Source organism: Zeus faber (genome assembly GCF_960531495.2).
Source record: "Zeus faber genome assembly, chromosome: 6".
In the NCBI taxonomy this organism is placed as follows: Eukaryota; Metazoa; Chordata; class Actinopteri; order Zeiformes; family Zeidae; genus Zeus; species Zeus faber.
Window position 1 is genome coordinate 11,411,927 of NC_137201.1, and position 22,500 is coordinate 11,434,426.

The following is a 22,500-nucleotide window of genomic DNA, read 5'->3' on the forward strand; positions in this document are numbered from 1 at the left end:
TTTTCCGATCCGTTTCCACCTCTAGTTCGTATTCCAGCCAGGCTCTGTTTTTGCTTTTCTTCCTCTCCTCTCTTTACACATGCACACAAGCACACACGTCTGTCTGCTGTGCTTGGCAGACAGGTTAGTCACGGTGTGAGGTCTCTATCCTCACCGGGCCCGATTCAGACAGACCCAGGCCTGTGCGCGTGTGCGTGTGTGTGTTTGTGTGTGTGTGTGTGTGTGTGTGTGTGTGTGTGTGTGTGTGTGTGTGTGTGTGTGTGTGTGTGTGTGTGTGTGTGTGTGTGTGTGTGTGTGTGTGTGTGTGTGTGTGTGTGTGGATGTGTGTGTGTGTGTGTGTGCGCGAGCGGATGAAATATTGTATTTATTGTGCATGTGTGTGGCTGAGAATCCCTGGACCGTATACATTCTATATTGGTCCATGGGTCGCCCCCTCTGCGGTTTGTACCTGGATCTCGGCTGCACTCCGGAATTCAGCCCAATAGAACTATGTAACCAGTGTCAGGCTCGACTTACCCTGGACCGTGCCTATTATTTATGCGATTGGAAGTCGCGCTGCAGTCCCGTCATCTTAGCCTAGGGGTTAGAGAAAGTCCATTTTGTTAATTTCTCAGACCCGGGGTTCTTATAAAAACAGGGTGATGTTCTTTTAAAGAGTAGCACATTTGTACTGTATATTAATGCATCAATCTATAATTCGCCTTCAAGTTTTGGTGTGAACCAAATGAAATCCCTTTTGTTGCCATTTCTGGCCGTACTTTGAGTGGTTTTACCATGTGCACTGTTCTCTTGATTCGTCTGTGTGGGAGTAGAGGACTGCGAGGCCCTGGAGCTGTGTGTGTGTGTGTGTGTGTGTGTGTGTGTGTGTGTGTGTGTGTGTGTGTGTGTGTGTGTGTGTGTGTGTGTGTGTGTGTGTGTGTGTGTGTGTGTGTGTGTGTGTGTGTGTGTGTGTGTGTGTGTGATCCCCTCTTGGGAGTCATATCACAAGAATGTGGCCGTTTGTATTCGTGTGCGTATGTGTGTGGATTTGAGAGAAAAGAAACCCTTTTTTTTAATCACATTGTGTGTATTGTGTGCATGTTTGCCTGTAGGTGAGCAAACACAGCTTTTGCTGAGAATTTCATTTTTTTTTTTATAGCGATGGAAACTAAGCAAATCTGCTAACATTTCAGTGAACCAGGGCTGTCCCCTGTGTTTTGTGTAGGATTGGTAATTGGGAGGTGAGGTGGTTGTGGTCCCACATCCCCTTGAGTTTCGGGGGGGGGGTCCAGTTTTTGGATTTGGCTGCACAATTTGGTCACCTCAATGTGTCATTATGCAGTGTGAGTAAAACCTGACACCACATGCAGCACCCTCAGGAAATTCACTGATTTGCTCAAGGGCACTCGGTTTTTTGCTGCACGCTGGGGTAGGAACCAAAGTCTGCTTGGCTGTATTTTCTAATCACTAAGCTGCCAAAGAACCGGCCATACAGAAAAAATAACAGCATATATAGCACGTCAGCTCAGTCTAGATGTTTGTACTGGATGTGATCGGTGATGTGATGTCACCGCACGCCGCGGAAACCTCCCCCTCCCCTCGCCCCCCACCCCGTCTCCAACGAAACGCCTCATTTGATTTTTACAAAAAGATATGTGTTTGACAGTCGCTTTGTCCGCCGTCTGCGCTGCTCATATTTGTCCGATGGAATAATGAAACGAGTCCACTCGAGGTCAGGCGCTCGCGCTCGCCTCCAGACGGTTTTCATACCCGGGGCAAAACACGTTTGGGCACAGGTCAAGCTCTCGCATTTGAAGGTTTTGACGAGGAAGGACTGCAGGAGATGGTTAGGCTGCGAGGGAGGGAGAGAGACAAAGTCTGTGCTCTCTGTTGACCCAGCTCCGCTCCCACTCCAGTTAGTCTTGGCGAAGAGCAGGTCAAGTCATTCCTCAACACTGTTGCTGCTGAATTGTCTCCAGATTTTTTTCTTTTTTTTTTCTGGGCTGGGTCGCCTTCAATTTGCAACGTGATCCGTTGTAAGTCACCCAAACATAGTAATCCGACACTGGCTGTACTGTACTAGCAGCTGGCCCTTTCGCAGCGTCGCGGCTTTTGGTAATGTTTTTGTAAATTAACATTTCGTACGGAAGACTGTAACCGAAATGAAATGTGGACTCTGAAATGTCGAAATTGTTCCCTCACCTTTGAGTGGATACTACTGGGAAAATTACATGGCTGCCTCCTCTTTACTATTCCAGTGAATCAAGCACTTTTCCTTGGAATGTCAGCTTGATAGAAAATGACTTTTATGAGCTTTAACGTCAAAGAAATTCCTTTAAGGTTTCAGAAATGGTTTGTGTGTGTGTGCGTGTGAGTGCGTGTGTGTGTCCTGCTTGTTGGATAGTGAACACAAGGACTTAGGTGAGGATGTGAGAGGTAAGAAAAATGAGTGTTGGGGGGGTGTTAAAGGAAACTCCATTGTGTGGCGCTCTGGCCGTTTCCTGTTTGTGTGCCCGCCATACTTCCTCCTTCCTGTCGTACCCAGGAAGTCGGTGACACATTCCATCTTTGATCCTCGCTCTGTGTGTGCGTGTGTCCGTGCGACCGGAGGAGACCGAAGGCGGAACCGTCTCACCGACCTCTCCTTCTGTTAGGTGTTTTTAGAAAGTTTTAAAAGAAGTCCGAGTGCGTGGACCCCCTGTGAATGAGCTCGCTGCGGCTTGTTTTAAAGCCGCACTATTCCATATTTTGTAAGATTAACCGAAAACAATGCGTTCTAGTGGGTTTTCCCCAGTACCCCGTCGACGTCCGGGCAAAAGTCTTGGACTTTAGCTGCGGTCCAAGTTTCCCTTTTCGGAGCTCTGTGGAGTCATTTAAAAAAACAGTCAAGAACACTTGTCAAGAAAATCGTCTCATCTGAGGCCTGGTATTTGAATCTAGTTTCAAGTCCTAATTTGTTTGAGTTGGATAAAAATGCTGTTGAGCCTTGTAATTGTGCCCAGAAAAATCTCAATGAATTGTGTGACTGGTGCGTAAATCAAGTCTGCGTCTCCCTCTCAAAAGACCGCCCCTCTCTGCGGCTGATCCGGTCCGACCCGATGGTAGAACAAGACTGAAAGAGAGACTTTGAGGCTTTGATCGTAGATTGAGTGGGCCTAGAATCGGGAGGGGCGATAAAATCGAGCTGCAAATGTTTTCATGTGAGTGTGACTTGTAAACACAATGCCCCCGAGAAGATTTCATTGGTTCAGGTCCCGTGTCCTGCTGTGCCCCGCGCTCTGTGAACAAAATGGCCCTTTCTTCTTGGGTTTCTCCCTGCTCGACCAAGTCACTGAATCCATTCTCTCTCTCTCTTTCGCTCTCTTTCTCTCTCTCTCTCTAGCAGTGGAAGAGGGGGAGTCTTCTGAGTGTGGGGGGACCTGGGATGAATCGACTGTCCAGACAGGTAAAAAAACAAACCGTGCACACACACTGTTTTTGAAATATGAATTCCATATGGTTCAGATGGGGTCACCGTTGTGAAGTGGAGAAGGAGAGCGTGAAACAAGGAGCACGAGAGGGTGTGAGATAAGGTAATGGCCGGGGACAGCGAGACAACGAGTGATACGGGTGGAGTGGCAAGTACGGAGAGACGGGATGGAGGGAGGTGTTGGTGGAGGAGTGTGGAAGGAGAAGCCGAGGTCCTGAAGTGATGAGTGGTCCTTCCTGAAGAGAGAGGAGGGACAAAGAGCGGACGTCGCGGTTTCCCTTCTTTGTAGTCCGGGGGATTCGAGTGAGACGTTTAAAGGGTCTTTTAGGCCAAAGTAATGTTTTTGTCTGTAATCACACTCAGTTGGATTCTTTAACCGAGGATTTTGAATTCACAAGCAGATATTCTCATATTGTTATTGTGTCGGAATTGTCTATTATTTTCTTGTTGGTGATCCATATGTTGTGTTGTGTGATCCAGTGTTATGTGATCCAGTGTTGTGCGAGCCACGTTCCGTTGGGCAGCAGAACCCAGAATTTGTCTGCATTTGAGTCGGAAAGCCGCTTTGCAGCTTATCAGGGTGCAGTTTAACGCTGCCTCTGACTGGAGCCCTACAGAGACGGCAGATACTGCTGAATAGGGGCTAAATACTCCACCGACCCGCGCCCCCCCCCCCCCCCCCCCCCCCTCTCTCGCTCTGCTCCTCTGCTACCTCGCGTTCTCTCCACCACGCTTCAGTTCTTCAGGGATGGAGGGATAGGAAAGTACGACCCTGGAGGTGTGTGTGACGTGCGAACCCCCTCCACCCACCTTCTCTCTTAAGCCTCCTTCCTCAGCCCTGTGTGAACCCTCCTCCATGGGAATACTGGTGTGTGTGTGTGTGTGTGTGTGTGTGTGTGTGTGTGTGTGTGTGTGTGTGTGTGTGTGTGTGTGTGTGTGTGTGTGTGTGTGTGTGTGTGTGTGTGTGTGTGTGTGTGTGTGTGTTTCTGAACTTGTGTGTTTGTCCTGGTTTGTGTGTGTGCGTGTGTGGGTGTCTGAACTTGTGTGTTTGTGTGTGTGCATGCTCCTGAGGGGGAGTGGGGGTGCTGACTGAGGTCCTGGGTGGCTCACCAGAACTGCTGTGTGTCAGATCCTGCAGGAAGCCAGCGTCCCATGACACACACACATACACACACACACACACACACACACACTTCTCCAGCCTCTCTCACCCTCTGTGTTCCCATGCTAACATAGTGTCACATATTGCACTACTCAGCCACTCTCTCGGTGTTGGTTTCTCTATTGATACCTCCTGTCTATCTGTATGTCTGTCTGTCTTTTCTTTCACTCCACCGGCATCCCTCTCTGTCCTTTACCTTTCTGCTGTTTATTTGTGCTCCTATGAGAGGAGAGTGTGTACGAGTGTTTGTGTGTTGTGTGTGTGTGTGTGTGTGTGTGTGTGTGTGTGTGTGTGTGTGTGTGTGTGTGTGTGTGTGTGTGTGTGTGTGTGTGTGTGTGTGTGTGTGTGTGTGTGTGTGTGTGTGTGTGTGAGGGAGAGCTGTTGGCCATCTCTTATTCAAGTAGATAAAAGACAAAAAAACCCTTCCTTCCTTTTAGTCCCTGGGAGATGGTGTCGACAAGGACAGAGAGAGGAGCGGGGGGTGGGGGTGGGGGGGGGTAGCGCTTTCCCTCGTGCTATTAAATTCAATGGCTTCTCCCCCTTTCCTCTCTCCCCTCTCTCTGGAAAATGTGTGTTGAGTTTGGAAAGACGGGAAAGAGGGAGGGAGGGAAGGAGGTGAGTCAGAGGGGAAAAGCAAGGAGCTATTCTAACCCCCTCAACGCACGCACGCACACACACACACACACACACACACACACACACACACACACACACACACACGGCTCCTCCTCTTCCTCCCCCCTGGCTGAAGGCCCCCAGAGAGGAGCCCCAAGGAGGAGGTGATGGTGGAAGTAGGGGTGGGGGGGGGCGGTCAGGGTTTTTGACCCACAGGGGAGCAACCCCCCTCCCTCACCCCTAACCCCACCATCCCACCTCACCCTTTCCCTCTGCCCTCCTGGCCCTCTATGAGACCAGAAAAACAACTTCTTGTCTTCCCACCCCTCCCTCCCTCCCTCGCTCCTGGAAAAAGACACTCTGCCAGGTCCTACTCACTGGAGATGGAGGGGAAATGAGAGGACAGGACAGACGTGTGTGTGTGTGTGTGGGGGGGGGGGGGTTGAGGTGTTGGATAAGGTGAGAGGTTACATGAGATTGAGTCATTTGAAGATGGTTTGTCTGGCAAATTGTGGATGGTGGCACCACCAGCAGAACTGTGTGTGTGTGTGTGTGTGTGTGTGTGTGTGTGTGTGTGTGTGTGTGTGTGTGTGTGTGTGTGTGTGTGTGTGTGTGTGTGTGTGTGTGTGTGTGTGTGTGTGTGTGTGTGTGTGTGAAACAGCCCTTAACATGAGCTTCTTTTATCCATAACTGCTGTTGGATGATCTTCTAAAGTACACACACAGCAAGTGGAACAGGCTCGTCAGATCTCCAGCCTGGGGCTGAGAAACTATAACGCACAGCCCATGGTGGGTGTCCGCATGATATATACAGTATTAAATTGGTGAGGGGACTTTCACTTCACTTTTCACATTTTTTTTTCAAACACTGAATGATAATTGAACTAGCAGCAATTTGAAATTGTACATTTGAATCAACGGTGGAAAGTAACAAAGTACAAGTACTTCAGGTATCTGTACGTACTTAAGTATATTCAGTATTCAACTTTTATTCTACTACTTTTCAAATAAAATATCTATACTTTTTACACGACTACAGTACATCTGGATTTATATTTATATACATTCCTTATATCAGGAATTTATTCATATATATATATATATCAAAAGCAAGACAAATCTGGGTATGCTGAGCTCTAATTGACAGAAAATAAAGTACAGTAGTACTTTATGCCATATTATAGACTTAATGACATGTACTTTCACTTGTAATACTTTAAGTACACTTAAGAGCTATTACTTATGTATTTTTACTGAAGTGGAAATGTCAGCATAGTCCTTTGGCTTTAACTAGTCATTTTGTGTGTGCATATTTGTACTGTAACCTAAGAAAAAGCTCAGAGTGCTTCTTCCACCACAAACAACAGCTGAAGAATCCCTGATGAATCCAAGATGAATCAAAGTTGGCATTATGACGACATCTGTACCGTATCCATGCATATATACATTCAGAGCCTGTACTGAAAATCCCCAGTGATGTTCTCCCACTTTAGAATGACTGTAAGTCAGAGTGGGGTGGGGGTGGTATCACAGGAGCTATGGCTATTCCTCCGCCCTCCTGCTGTAATATCTTCATGATCACCAGCGCTGAGAAAACCAGGACACTGGCCTCGATCTCCCTCCGTCTTCCCCTGCCTCCCTCTCTCTTCCCCTTCCATCCCTCTCTCCATGCCTCTCTCTTTCTCTCAAAGCAGCCCCCAGAGATCCATAATGTAGTTTTAATTTCCCAAAGGCTGCCACAGGAAAACAGTTCTGTGTGCATGTTTGTGTGTGTGTGTGTGTGGTACTGTGCATGTGTGTTATGATTGTCTGTGTTGCAACATTGAAGCCTAATTGTGTGTGTGTGTGTGTGTGTGTGTGTGTGTGTGTGTGTGTGTGTGTGTGTGTGTGTGTGTGTGTGTGTGTGTGTGTGTGTGTGTGTGTGTGTGTGTGTGTGTGTGTGTGTGTGTGTGTGCGCACGCACGTGTGTGATGCCAAAGATTGAAACAGGGGGCATGCGTGGCATTGGTGAGCAGCTGTCGACTTGTTTGCAGGTGTTTGTCAGCTCCTGTGTGTTTTCCCCTTCCTTCCATGACGTGAATGATTCTTTCATCATCCCCTTTCTCCACTCTGGTATTGGGTGCTACTCTCCCCTGCCTCGCCCCGTCCCAGTGGGACATCACTCTGGGTGCGTGTGTACCTGGTACTTGTACTCTGCGGCTTGGCAGAGCTCTTCTCTGGGGACAGGAGGCCATGTATTGTGAAAGCACACACACACTACACACATACTCACTTATGCGCACTATAGTTTGGTGGGAGAAAGAACACTGGGGGGAGAGAGGTGAGGAGAGATGCCTTCTTTATATAGACACCGCACACACATACGAAACAGAGGGAGCAATGTGATGGTCTCTTGAGAGGCCTGTGTTGTCCTGTCCAGCTGCACCTGTTCTGTGTGTGTGTGTGTGTGTGTGTGTGTGTGTGTGTGTGTGTGTGTGTGTGTGTGTGTGTGTGTGTGTGTGTGTGTGTGTGTGTGTGTGTGTGTGTGTGTGTGTGTGTGTGTGTGTGTGTGTGTGTGTGTCTGCCCAGCAACGTTTTGAACCCATTCAGGTGGAAGGACTGACCTACCCCCGAACCGGGATCCTCTCGTATATACAGCCACCGCGTTCAATGTCTCAGTGGGCTACCTCCTGCACCATGGCTGCACTCCCCGTGGACATGTCTCAGTCCTGGAGGCATCTAGAATTCTATATGCTGCTTTTGTGATAACCATTTGTTTTCTTGATACTTCGGATGTCAGAATGGATTTTCTCAACTCAGCTCGGTTCTTCCACACACACACACACACACACACACACACACACACACACACACACACACACACACACACACACACACACACACACACACACACACACACACACACACACACACAGTTATCGCCTGGCGTCTATACTGTATTTGTGAATAGTACTCAGCCTCAGTCAAAACCAACGACATGGCTAGGTCTCAAGTGTGTGTTTTAAGTGTGTCGTGTTTTGGCTTCTCGAGAAGCGCTGAGGGGAGTTGAACATGACTGCACTGTCTGCAGAACATGCAGAAAGTAAATGAGTGACCTGCACGGCCACCAGCTGCTGGTTTACAGAATATAATGTAAGTTAACTTTTAGTTCAATGCACCTGAAATGGACTGTTTTGAAGAGTTGTCTATTTTGCTAATAGATTGTCAGTATGTGAATTGAACTTTCAGTTTGAATTGTCCTGCTGTTTGCACATGTTGATACTTTACATATTTCTCACCCGTCTGATCAAAAGACGTGTCATAGCAGGTTATAACATTTATTATGGGTCTGTTATATTTTTGTATTCCAATGCACCAGTATACCCATGTATACTGTAGTCACATCGGTTATTGTCTATGCTCATGCACTGGTATTCCTAGATGGAACATACTGTTCATTTCAACTCTGGTGGTTTTTATGGAATGACAGTGGTTTACATGTTCTGATATTCAATAACACATATGTTTCAATATAACAAATAAGTGGTAACTCTTTAATGTGTATTAGTACTTTTTTTATATTTTCAGCATTATTGAACAATGCCTGGAGAGTACCAAAATACCGCGATGATTTTGGAAATCCCTGGCCCAGCAAGATTGCAGGACTCACTGTGCGGTTTGGGGGTGTTGTGGTTTAAGCAGCCACACCTGTCTTTGTTCTAGGTAATTGGGCCCAGGATCAGGGGTGGCTGTACGCCTGTTGCTCGTCAGAGCAAACAATGGGCACAGGTTAAATCACCCATTACCACACACACACACACACACACACCCACCCACCCACACACACACACACACACACACACACACACACACACACACACACACACACACACACACACACACACACACACAGAGGGAGCCCCTATTTTGACATGTTTCCATCTGCTCCATGCTTGTTACATCTTGCCACTCTCTACAATGAACTGGTACGTTTCAAAACCATGGCCTGTGTCTCTGTGTAGTGGAGCACGGGAAAAGCCACTTGTTTGGCATGTGGCAGGGAAACTAAGGTCTTCCCCGGGATACCTCCTGGACGAAAGTGATTTTTGTATGTATGTATAACTGTTGCTTAGTAAATGACAAACTGAACCAAGCGCTGTATACAACGGAGCATGTCTTCTCATGCTGTTACTATTACTGGCTGGCTACTCAGCCTGAGACCTACGAAAAATATGAAGATTCTGAAATGTTCCTGCGGTACTGGTCCATCCATCCCCTCAGTCTTACAAATACTTGTGTGACAGAATGTGGATGATTCGCGCTCCATACGGATCGCCCCCCACGGTTCGCCACGCATGTGAAGCGCAGATTAATTGCAGAATTTAACCATCATAGTGAAATACAGTTTGACTGCTACTTTACCACATGTCTGAATAAGCTGTGGATACAGCAGCAGTTAGGGAAGAGACTACTGTATGTTGCCGCTATGCGTCTGCGTGGTCACCATGTTGGAGCGGTCAAGACCCGGTAGTAAACAAATATGATGTGTATGGAGAGATGCAGACTCCTCTACAAAATCGACTGTAACTTGCCCAATTCTTAACCGATTTTCATGGGATTTGGTTGGCTATAAACGTGGAAAGTTGAACATGATACTGTTTAATTATTGGAATTACATTTAGTTACTGGGGGAGGATCTAATCATATTTTTTCGGGATTTATTTCTCATATTGCAGTTTAATCAAAAAAATTGAATACTTAATATTAATAATATTATTATTAATAATAGTAATATTAATACTGAATATTAAGTGTCACAGTGTACGGAATTAAACTTTAATAACTGGACAAGCTTTAACTCGTCTTTATGGTCACACACACACCAGAACACATGCATTACGTGAAGCTCCGGCTGACACACACTCAGATGGAGGCCGTGAAATGTCTTTTCCGCATTATTCCCATCAAGGCTTGTCCTTCCTCCGGGGGGCAGGCCAGGAGCGGTGGGCAGCCAACAGTACAGCGCCCGGGGACCAACTTCAACGTCCATCGCTGCTAAGACGATGTTTCTTGTGCATGTTTTTAATGGGGGTTCTTACGATGTTACATGGAGGAAACCCCCTGTGAGCACGGGGAGAACATGCAAACTCCACACAGAAAGGCCCCTAATCAGTAGATAACCTCCAGAGCCTGGTGTTATTATTATTATGGCATGGTGCCATAATAATAGTAAATTAAGAATAAATAAGAATAAGAATAAATGGCAGGCAAAGTTATATTTGTCTCCCCCCTTTTTTTTTTTTTTTTTAATTAGAGCAAAAACAAATATAATTATTTATTTCCTCAACATTTTAATGGTGTTTTTTGTATGCCACCAACAACTAACACTATAGATGATAATGCCTTGCCAGCCCTGTCTCCTCCCTAATTGCCTTGTATAAAGGGAAACTAACACAGACACACACGCACACACCACACAAATTATATAACCGATACGTACAGTATAAAACACACGCAGACACAGACTCTGCCTAACGAGTGGTAATTAGTGGGTCCCAGCAAGGCGTGGTTAGGCGTTAACATCATTGGATGCTTTAACATCATTTTGCACTGTGGACTCTGCTAATTCTCTTCTCTTTATCTAATTACCCTACACACACTCACACGCGCACACACACACACACACACACACACACACACACACACACACACACACAGACACACCTGCGCTACATAGATCTCTCCTCAGTTTATGTGAAGTGACCTCATTATTGATGAGGTATTCATTTGGCGTGTCTTTCTCGTGGTAATAAACGGTCCTCGAACCGTCTCCATGATACCGAGGCTCAGCCCGCCGCTTGTTAAACCAGAGTTCCTCTCATACATCTATCGATTTAGACGCTTTGGGACCGTGCTTCCTATCATTGGAAGGGACCAGAATAAGGTCCAGGGACCCTTTTGGAAAGTCGACCCCAGACTTGCGTCGGCGAAGGACGCAGCTCTGCTCGCAATATCTGGGATTGCCGATGCGGGGGGGAAGAAACTTTGTATAATTGACAGCCCTGTGGTATTAAAAAGGATCTGTGACAGCGAGTGGAAGCTGGCGCTCACCGTTTGTGTCGTTGTGACTTGTAGGGACACACTCTCCGTTCTTGGGCCACATATCAGCTTTTTAATGTGAAATCCATTTCACAAAATGCTTGTGATTCAGCCTGATATCGAAAATTGTTGTATCCGTGTTATGATAAATGCACATTTTATTAGGTATAAGCAACACATTTCTTTTGTGTTTTCAAATCCCATATTTGAGTTTCCTTATTTTGCGCTTGTGTGTATGATACAGTGATTGTGAGAGTGAGGCTGTGCAGCCACTCCTGGCATAGGGACAGTCTGTGACTCAGAGATAATGGTTCTCTGTAGAACCTGTGTGTGTGTGTGTGTGTGTGTGTGTGTGTGTGTGTGTGTGTATAAAGACTCTAGCCGTTCCAGTTGGCACACAGGTTCCTGTGCATGTGTGCGTCTGAAGGAGGCAGGGTGGTGTGTATGCGACTTGCTATGGACCTGTAGCGTACTATTCACTCATTACATATTCCCACAACACACACACACACACGCAATCGAAGTACACTGTATTCTGTGTGTGTGATCAATCAGGTTGACTGAGACCCAGATTGAGAGCGTAAGTCCGGGTGATGGACGTGGAAGGAGAGGGATGATTTGTCATTACTTAGAGGTAGAGGAGGGAGTGTTTTGGAAAGGAAAGTGGCAGAGGGTCCGTGGGGGAAGGCTGATTGTTTCTGGAGATGAGGCAGAAGAAGCGCGGAGGGGAACTATGAATAAGTCATGGAACAAACAAGAGTGAGGGAACGGGAGATGTGGGAGACAGAGCAAAAAGATGGCGGGGGGGGGGGGGGGGTGTTGGGTATAATGGGGTCAGTTAAACAACAGATTTTGTGACTGAATCACTATTTATGTCTCTATTCTGTGTGTGTGTGTGTGTGTGTGTCAACTTAATCACATCTTGTTATCATCTGATTCAAGCACCTTTTTAATTTGGAAGTGCCAATAGCAGACTGGTGATGACCAGGACCCATACCGGAAAGTGGCCTTAAATATTTATTGGAGAACATCACCAGTACAAAGAACAAGATATTGACAAGCATCTTGTACCGAGATCCATGTCAAACATGTTCCATATTTAAGAAAGAGATTAGATTAAGTGCTTTTTGAGACATACAGTAGAAGAGAAGGCTGCTGTATTTTATTTAATCTTTTATGTTTTTGGGCTATTTATAAAGGATCGTTTTTATTTATTTGTTGCTCCTTTATTCTATTTTATTTAATTTTCATTTTTATTCTCCACTTTTTTTTATGCTAATTGTCGTAGTAGACACAATCAGCCACAACATTTAAACCACTGACAGGTGAAGTGAATAACATTGCTCATCTCATTCCAATGGTACCTGACAAGGACCAAATTGTGATGACTAGACGACTGGGTCAGAGCATCTCCAAAATGACAGGTCTTGTGGGGTGTTCCCGGTATGCAGTGGTTAGTACCTACCAAAAGTGGTCCAAGGAAGGACAACCGGTGAACCGGCAACAGGGTCATGGACGCTCATGGGCTCGTTGATGAGCGTGGGGAGTGAAGTCTAGCCCATCTCGTCTGATCCCACAGAAAAGCTACAATAGCACAAATTGCTGAAAAAGTTAATGCTGCAATGATAGAAAGGTGTCAGAACACACAATGCATCACAGCTTGCTGTGTATGGGGCTGCGTAGATGCAGACCGGTCAGATCAGAGCCATGCTGACCCCTGTCAAACAGCAAAAACGCCTACAATGAGCAGGTGAGCGTCAGAACTGGACCATGGAGCAATGGAAGAAGGAGGCCTGGTCTGATGAATCACATTTTCTTCTACATCATGTGGATGGCCGGGTGTGTGTGTGCATCGTTTACCTGGGGAAGAGATGGCACCAGGATGCACTATGGGAAGAAGGCAAGCTGGCAGAAGCAGTGTGATGCTCTGGGCAACATTGGGTCCTGGCATTCATGTGGATGTTACTTTGACACGTACCACCTTCCTAAACATTGTTTAGATGGAAAGCTTGGGCGATTTGCAAAATTCCAATCGGCAATATACAATTTCATAGGGGTGTGCGAGCACGCATAGAACGTAATTTAATGTAACAGATGCGGTCTCCCCATTACAAAAGTGCAGGATTTATTATTTACAAGTAAAGTATTTACACAAAAACATCAATTTTTTACTAACAGAGGTCCCATAGCAACGGAAAGTAACAGGGTTTTTTTTGGAACTGGATGGAACGGGACAGTCCCTTAACTCAGTTGTGTTTAAAAAATCTTGTTTCATACATGCAGGAAACAAACAAAAATAAATAGATCAAAAATATAAACAGAGTTACGGGAGCCGGGAACCGGGGCACCATTGTCTGGAGGGGAAATAAAAAAAACAGGCTGTGCTCCAATTCTCTGAGTTGGGTTTAGGTTTTTCATTTTCTATAAAAGTAAGAAAATAAGGAAATAAAATAAATCTCAACATTTCTCTATGAGATTATATTATATATTGCTATATTATAATCACAAGATTTGCATATTGAGCGGCAGGCACGTGCTGAGGGGGAGAGGGGGGCACCAGTCTCTTTGTCCCTTGATGCCCCGTGGTACCCTTTCTATTAGGCGTTTTATTTTAATTCTTTGTAAGTGGGAATGGGCATCGAGGTAGCGGATTGTCAGGGCAAGTTATATGTCATCAGTGTCAGTGTCAATGTTGTCCGATAGAGGATTTAATCATAAATCTGCCCAAGCCTATTCGGCGGGTCAGAGCTGTTTTGGCGGCACGAGGGGGACCTACACAATATTAGGCAGGTGGTTTTAATGTTGTGGCTGATCGGTGTTATGTAAATGTACCTGGTGAAATAAACAGATTCTGATCTGTAATGGATTGGATCCGTTCTGTGTCTGCTGGTATTCAAGGTTTTTGACTCAAAATGGTAGAGGTGTATCCTTAGTCAGGAGGACTCCAGCCAGCATAGAGAGGCTGGTGGCGACATGGACACACACACACACACACACACACACACACACACACACACACACACACACACACACACACACACACACACACACACACACACACACACACACACACACACACACCCACCCCAAATGTTGGGAGGTCAGGTGCCACAGTGTGACAGTATTGCAGTAATGTTTCCTTGATGGCTAGAGAGAAATGATTCAAACCTACTCCACCCTCCCCCAGGTGTGGAGCACTCTCTCTCTCTTACATCGGCTTCGTCTCTCCAATCAGAACACACATACCGCCAGCTGTGCCCCCCCCCCCTTCCCACTCTTCTTACTTGTACTCGCCCTCCCCACTGGACCCTGCTGGGAGAAAGGGGGAGAGAGCAGTGAAGGATCCAGAGGCTCGGTCAGAGATGGCCGAAAACAAACATCTACAGGATGTTGACTTCCACTGAGGGGGAAAAATGAAAGGATTAAGGTTGACTGGTTGCAAGAAAATGAAGCAAAGGATTTTGAGGGAGGGAGAGAAAGAGAGCGAGAAAGAGAGCTCCTCCCTTGTTGCCATGACAGCAGGTTGTGTTGGCATGTGCTGGACTTGGCACTGCTCACCTCTGGCATCGGGGGCACCTTGGGGTTTGTGTGTGGCTGATGTGCCTGCTCAGTTTTACCTCGCTCCTCAGTGTGGGATTATTTGTTCGCCCTCCTCAGACCTGTGATACGTTGAATACAGAGATCTAAAGGTGTGTGACAAATCAAAACCCCAAATCCCTGACGATTCGCCTCTATTGAACGAGACAAAGCCATGATCTGAGTCTTTGTCGCTGAGTAAAATTGTTGGAATGACTGTTCCATCTCAGATGCAACCTGCAACATGTACCTGGATGGGTGACAAGGTTGTGTTGTAGTTATTTATAAATATCCCTTGTTATATGTATTTCTAAATGTAATTCTATATATGCAGGTGTGTGTGTGTGTGTGTGTGTGTGTGTGTGTGTGTGTGTGTGTGTGTGTGTGTGTGTGTGTGCGTGTGTGCGTGTGCGTGTGCGCGCGCGCCAAGGGCCACTTTCTTTCCCTGGCCAGACGGTGCTCTCACCACTGGACAGATGGCCAACAGCCTCCTCCTCTCCTCCCTCCAGTCATCTATCTATCCATCTCTATCTATCTGTCTCTCTCTCTCTCTCCCTTCCAAACATTTCCTCTTTTTCTAACTATCCTTAACAGCCCTGCACCAGACACAATCCTTCTCTTTTCCCTTCACTCTCTTGATCCTGGCACCAAACCACGTTTCGGTAAATTGAAAATGAAGGCACCTCCAGTGTAGGCGTTGAACCAACGATCAAAGAAATGTATTTCGCCAGATTATATCATCGCTGGCCAGAGCCCATCAAGCCACCCAGAAGTGCACCGACAGGACCAGAGCGGACAAGATCCCACCGACTGCCCGGCTCCACAAGACAACGCTGCCATGCGCCTTCAATGCCATAACAAATGAATTCTATTCAAAATGACCCGATCATGTATTCATTAATCAATGGTCTGATTCCCCCTTTCATAACGAATCAAGAAGGTAGCCAACGTGAGTGGCTTTTCCTCATGATTTCGTCACAAATACTCTATTACAATTGTCCACGTGTTGGGTAGTACCTGGTATTTGCATGCTACATATTCCCATTTCTGCAGGGCAAACCTTGCACTGACCCTGATATCCGCTTCCAGTGCAAAGCAAAACTGATAACAGATGTTAGCGTTGTAATGTCAACGTCTTGCGCCTCCATTTGGGCTGCACGATTGGGAAATTGTAATGACCTTTAGTGTCATGCCGGCTATTTTTATTTTTTTTATTACAGAACAGATTGAGGAGCGTCAGCATTGCTGCCAATTTGTAACCTCATAGATCTTTTCTCCAAATAATACATGGACAGATTTTCAATCATAAATCCCATTTTAGTTTTATAACTGAAAAGCATAAATCAAAAGCAAAACAATTTAATTCATGAAGTGGCGCCAAAACATATTGGCTGAAATGATGGAAAATGAAGAAAATACCCCTGCTTGGATAATGTTTGTTATTTTCCTGTAATGATGGTTGTTCTTAAAAGCGGATGCCTTGGCAGTGTGCATGCATGTCATGCCAATATAGCAGGATTAATTGAATTCAATTGTGTTTTCCTTGTGAAATTCTTCACCTATTCCTCCGTATTGTTGCTGCCTCGTTAGTATTCTGGCAGCTGTACAGGTTGTTGACTCGGGCATTTATTTATGTACTTATTTATGTTAAGTGTTGAAAGTGTTGTCTTTCTGGATTAGGCACGCTGAAGATTTCAGGGTTTATTTGGTGTGCGGTGGTAGCAGGGGAGCAGGGTGTATGTGGGGTCACGCCGGCGGATTCTCTGAGACGGCGTGATGCAAAGCAACCCGACCGAGTCTGCAGCGCGAAAACCATCACGCACTCTCACTCAGCTTACCGCCGTCTCCCCTCCTCTCCTTTCTCTGAGCCCTGCTCTCTCGCTCCCGTCCCTCTTTCCCGCCTTCACCTCTCCCTCCGCCTTCTCCATTCCGTATCGCTCCTCTCCTCACCTCCGTTTTTTTTCCTCCAGCCAGCGTCTCCAGTGTCACTCATACCGCAGCCTCGGCGTTTATAATGTGATAATAAGGTGTGAAAATGGAGACACAATGGAGCAGAGTGGATTGGGCCGACACAGTCCTCCTATGATCCCCTCACACAACGCTTGCACACTTACACAAACGCTCAGCCCGCTCAGCTTGTGTGGCACACACGCGCACATATGCAAAATGCTAACATACGTGTACCAGAAAATATAACTGTTTGACGCACCCACCCCCACACATTCACAATTTGGGGTTGCATTCATAAAGACCACACAGACAGGCACACACACACACACACACACACACACACACACACACACACACACACACACACACACACACACACACACACATGCCAGACCTGCCAACCTGCACACATTTTGTGTACCATCTACGCAGTTCTTTGTCAAAAAAAATCGGTACAAAACTTGTACATTTATCTGGTATTTTTAAACGACATCTCTTGGATTGGACCAGATGTGGTTCCGTATCCCCTCCCTCTCCTCTCATCAGCATCCACTGATATGCAGCACTACTACTACTACTTGATCATCCACCGAGGTGTAACGCTGCATTGCTGAGGTAAAATGGGAAGTGGGAGAGTTATAATAAAGCACAAAAATGTGACCGTGATGTTAACAACGTGAGATGCACCGATGGATCGGCCGGTGACCGGAATTGGTCGATTTTCACCGGCCGGATTTCAGATTCTGTGCCAGTCAAATATACAGCCTGATACAGTTGTCATGTACTGTACTGGTAAAAATGATACGATACTCAAACCCGATACCAACGTAATGTAACGTAGTTGCGTAGTTGACGCTCCAAAAACAGAGCGAAATAATTAAAATGTCGGCTGTTTGGAGGTACTTCAAGGTAAACAAAGAAATTATTTGTTTATCGCCTGACAATATTCATTGAAAGAGAGAGAGAGAGAGAAGAGTCGGCCATTTATTTTATGTGTTTATTTTTTTGTAATGATTGCAATTTCTTTTGCAAAGTACCATATAATATATAGTCCCATATTCAATTTTATTGGAACTCAGTGACAGTTTCATGTTCTATTATTGTTCCATAGTGAATAAAGAACAATAATAAATAATTATTGTCAAAATCAGCGATCTCACTAGTGTGGTAACTGAATATTGCAGCGGTAGTCTGTATGTGCAGCTGTCCAATCACGTGAGTGTGATCAGATCACATGATGTTTTTGTCATTAGCGTACAGCAGATCGGAAATCGTAATCTGCAGGTCAGACTTAAAAAAAAATCCGAAATAGGAATCGGCCAAGAAAACGGCAATCGGTGCATCTCTAGTTGGTAAACATGTTCAGTAACTTTACGAGATGATGCATTTCAAGGGGTATATCCTAATGAGATTAATATACTGTATTGTATACTGTATATATTTAGTCGTAGTAGCTCGAATTCTATGTGATGAGCCTTGGTATGAGCACTACGGTGTGAATAACTAATGGCGTCATTAAGCTGCAGTAACTCAAACACCACAGAGACTCCCTGTTACACTACTGTGCTACTCAAAATATTTTCCCACGGTTGGCAGGTCTGACATGTGCGCACACACACACACACACACAAGCATGGAAGTGCACACACAGACACACACGCACTCACACAATAATACAAGACAAAATAATAGATAACACCTGATACTGATATTAATATTCAGGATGGGGCCAATAATAAGTACTCTTAAGGAGTAGCCGTGTATGTAATTGGATATTGAAGAAAAGCCTCCAGTTCTTTGAGGGATGGAGGAAATGGAAATTTGCTTTGCACTTTTTACTGCAGAAAATCCCATAAAGGTTTATTGTTGTTCAGATCAGGTGATTGGGGAGGTCATAGTGGTAAGCAGTTGACTGTAGCCTGATGTTCATCAAGCTGCTCCTAAATTTGTTTGGCATTGTGTATGGGCGCATTACAAACTCAGAATATGGGAACACCATTTGGGAACAGTGTTTGCACCAAAGGGCGCACCTGGTCTTGTAAAATGGCCTCATAGTCCTTGGCCATTATACGACCATGCAGGGCAATTATTGGACCCAATGTTTCCCACGAGATGGCTGCCCATACCATTACAGATTTGCACCATAGGGTGCACCTGGTCTTGTAAAATGGCCTCATAGTCCTTGGAGGTTATACAACCTTGCAGAGCAATTATTGGACCCAATGACTCCCAGGAGACTGCTGCCTATACCATTGTGGATCCTGCACCATGTTTAACGGTTGGCAACAGACATTGTTGGGAGAAGGCACTTTTTCCAAATATAAACCCAGGAATTAGGAAATGGGGTGAAAAGTGACTAATTAGACCCATATTAATTTTTCCTTAGCCCGGCATTAATTAAATAATTAATTAATAATTTTCACCTTTTTGCAGATCACAATGTGTAGTTGAGAGGTGCTGATTCCATTCCGTCGTAGTGTTTGTGTCTGTACCTTCTTGGCATTTATCCACTGTCCTGTCAGTCGTCGTCTCCACCTGTTGGTGAGCTTCGGTCTGTTGGGAGCATCTGTGATTATCCCTTGATCATCCGCCTTGAATGCAACTACTTTCACACGCAACACATTTCTATCACAGTTTATTATCTTTGCATGTTGTTAACTTGGTACTCTTCTTTTGGCTTTTCGGTTGGTTGCTGCTGTAGCTTTCTCAGACGTTACTGCCTGTGGTCAATAAGACAGGAGGGCTGTACCAATTTGATGATACCAATTCTGCCGAAAAGTACCCCCGTTATTGTAAATTTCAGCATTGGTTTTGTTTCAAAGTTACATGCCCATGTCTTTTATTTGTGTGTGTGTGTGTGTGTGTGTGTGTAGAGGAGCGCAAGAGTTCCATCTTTAAATTCTGTCTGACATCGCGTCTCACGTTGCCTACCCTCAGAAGTCCCTGCAGCCGAAAGAGCAGCGGAGTCCAAAGAGCGCCAGGCTTCGGGGCTGGAGGACGGAGACCACGACGAACACGATGACCATGACGAGCGAGACCCCGATGACGACCTGGACGACGACATCTTCACCTGCGATAACTGTCAGCAGGACTTTGAGTGCCTGGCCGAGCTCACGGAGCACAGAACCAACCTCTGCCCTGCCGGTAAGAATGGCCTGTCTTTCTTTCTTTCTTTCTTTCTTTCTTTCTTTCTTTCTGTTGCTCTGTTTCTCTGGCTTTCGGTCTCCCTCCTTTTTTTGAGTGAGTTGTCATACCACGGAGCGGATCACACAAATTCTAATTTTACCAAAAGACAAGACAAAGCAAAGGGACGGGGAGCGTGTCTGGTAGTAAGTGTGAGAGAGGACAAGGGAGAGTGAGACAGAGTGAGAGACAGTCCCGAGGCGAGGTAACAGCAGACCATTTCACACCGCTGAAGTCAGGGTGGTTTTGGCATAACAAACAGAATGGCAAACCTCTTTACTTTAACAGTTGATCAGTGAGGGAGCTAATTAATGCAGGCAGAACAATAGAAAAATGGTAAGAAAAGTGCAGAAAAAAAAAAATAAAAAAAAATAAGCCGAAGCCTGAGCTGAAGAGAGAGAAAATCACATTATGGTGGTGGCAATTGGCCCAGCAGTACCTTTCACAGAGCCTGTCACTTCACAACAATAGAGTCATGATTATAATTATCCTTATCAACAAATCACCGTGATTTGGTCATTCAAACTCTAACCGCTCACTGTTCCAGAGCGGAAGGTTTTTCTTGTCACTAAAATCCACGGGAGACTCGAACTTAAGGCCCTGTTAAGTTTTAATGGAAGGCCCAATGATTTTCACATTGGTGCTAAATCAAGTTCAAGTTCAAGAGAATATTTGTCACATACATATACATACAGTCATACATATATGCAGTGAAATGTCATGACACCTGGTGATTACGCACAATAAGCTCTGTAAGCTCTAAAAATACTAAAATGTTCTACTCATATTCAGATCTACAAATTGCTCTAACTATAGCTGTTAGTTTTTTTTGCGTAGAATCTTAAAATCACAGTTTTTAGCGGGGTGCTGGTAGTGCCTGCCCTTCAAACTTGCGAGGGCCAAGAATGAGGCTGAGGATCCACTCTGATGGTGCCACCTATCTCATTGGTTTCTTCTCCTGTTTGGGAATTACCTTCTGAGGGAGTCTCTACCCACAGGTACGGGTTTAGGGACGGGTTTCTGCTCATTCGCGGTCTGGTCCAGCATCCCGCAACACGCGATCCCCACTGCAACACAAACAACCCATTAGAAGACTCTTCCGACCAATGAGCGCTAATGGGGCTGATTAGGCGGACCCGGTGCAGCGATGCTGCAGCGGGAAGAAGCGCCAGTTACCTGCAGCGGGTGGCTTAACCGCGCCCCCTCGTCTGCCACACCTTCTCAGTGCAACACTTATGACTGTTGGATTTGGTTTTACCCACGTGTTCCCAAGGGACAAAATTATACATGCACGCACGCACACACACACACACACACACACACACACACACACACATGCACGCACACAATAGGCGTTATTAGTAGCAGTGTAATTAATGGAGGGGCTGAAAGAAACGCGACGGGGGCATCTGGTTCCTACAGATTAATCCAAACGCTGGCTTAACGAGCCAACACACACTCGCAAGTCCGCGAAGCCCTCAGCCCCTCGGCGTGTGTGCACAAGTGTGTGTTTAGGTTCGATAGAAGGGCGGAGAGAGAGAGAGGAGAGGAAAAGAGGCGAACCGGGCTGGGGCGGGAGAAGGAGGTTTGGAGGGCTTTTGTTTGAGCCGGTACAGAGAGCGGGCACCCAGAGAACGGGGTCCTTTAGACACTAAGACGAACCCCCTTCAGGCAACCTCTCACGCGCCCACTGCCTCTGATCCAAACCCAACAGAGCACCTCCTTTCAGCTTGCTTACTGCTGAGGCTGATGTGTGTGTGGCCAATTGTGGGCGAGACGTACAAGAAAAGCCCCCTCCACCCATTTGGAAGTGAAATACAATTCGATGATGATGTAGTCATCATTATCAAGTTGATTCAACCCTCTCTTGGCCGCGAGGTCAGTGAGTCAGAATCGTTATTATTTCAATGCTTTTATTTCCAGGAAGAGTAGAGGCTGTAATGCAGTAGTTAATGCAGCTCTGGACAAGTTTTCGATTGCTCTTTTCATCGCTCGCTCGCTCACTCACTTACGCGCTCACTCGCTCACTCACTCACTCGCTCACTCACTCGCACAGATGTAGAGACACACATGCCGACACACACTCAGAGGGGTGCTGTCACGGCGCAGGATGTGGCCTGTGATTTGGGCTCAGGAGTCGGGGAAAGGCTTCATGTTGCTGAGAGAGGCCGCGCTGGTGCGGGGGGTTAGAACCAAATGAAATGAAATGATAAAACATGTTTTTCCCCCGAGAAAGAGTGGTTGAGATTGCAGAGTAATCCCACCGCTCCGCAGGATGCGTGTGCACTTGCACGCAGGGGTTTGAGAGAGACGGGGAGAGAGGGAGAGAAAGGTGGAAGAGAGAGAGAGCGAGAGTGGGGGATCCAACAATGAGCTTGGTGTTCAGGGGGTTAGTGTGTATGCATGTGTGGTGTTAGTAGGGGGCACCGTGGCTTTGTGGTTATTATTGAAAAGAAGGCTAAATTAAAATACACGGAGTAAAGAATCCT

General features: G+C 46.1%; 1 protein-coding gene across 1 annotated transcript in view; it reads left to right on the plus strand.

Annotated features, from left to right (window-relative positions):
• znf423 (zinc finger protein 423) overlaps positions 1 to 22,500 on the plus strand; it is a 153,317-nt gene that overhangs the window by 18,945 nt on the left and 111,872 nt on the right. Inside the window, 2 exon segments of the mRNA XM_080001986.1 lie at positions 3,362 to 3,424; positions 19,766 to 19,972. Coding sequence (XP_079858112.1) covers positions 3,362 to 3,424; positions 19,766 to 19,972 — 270 coding nt within the window.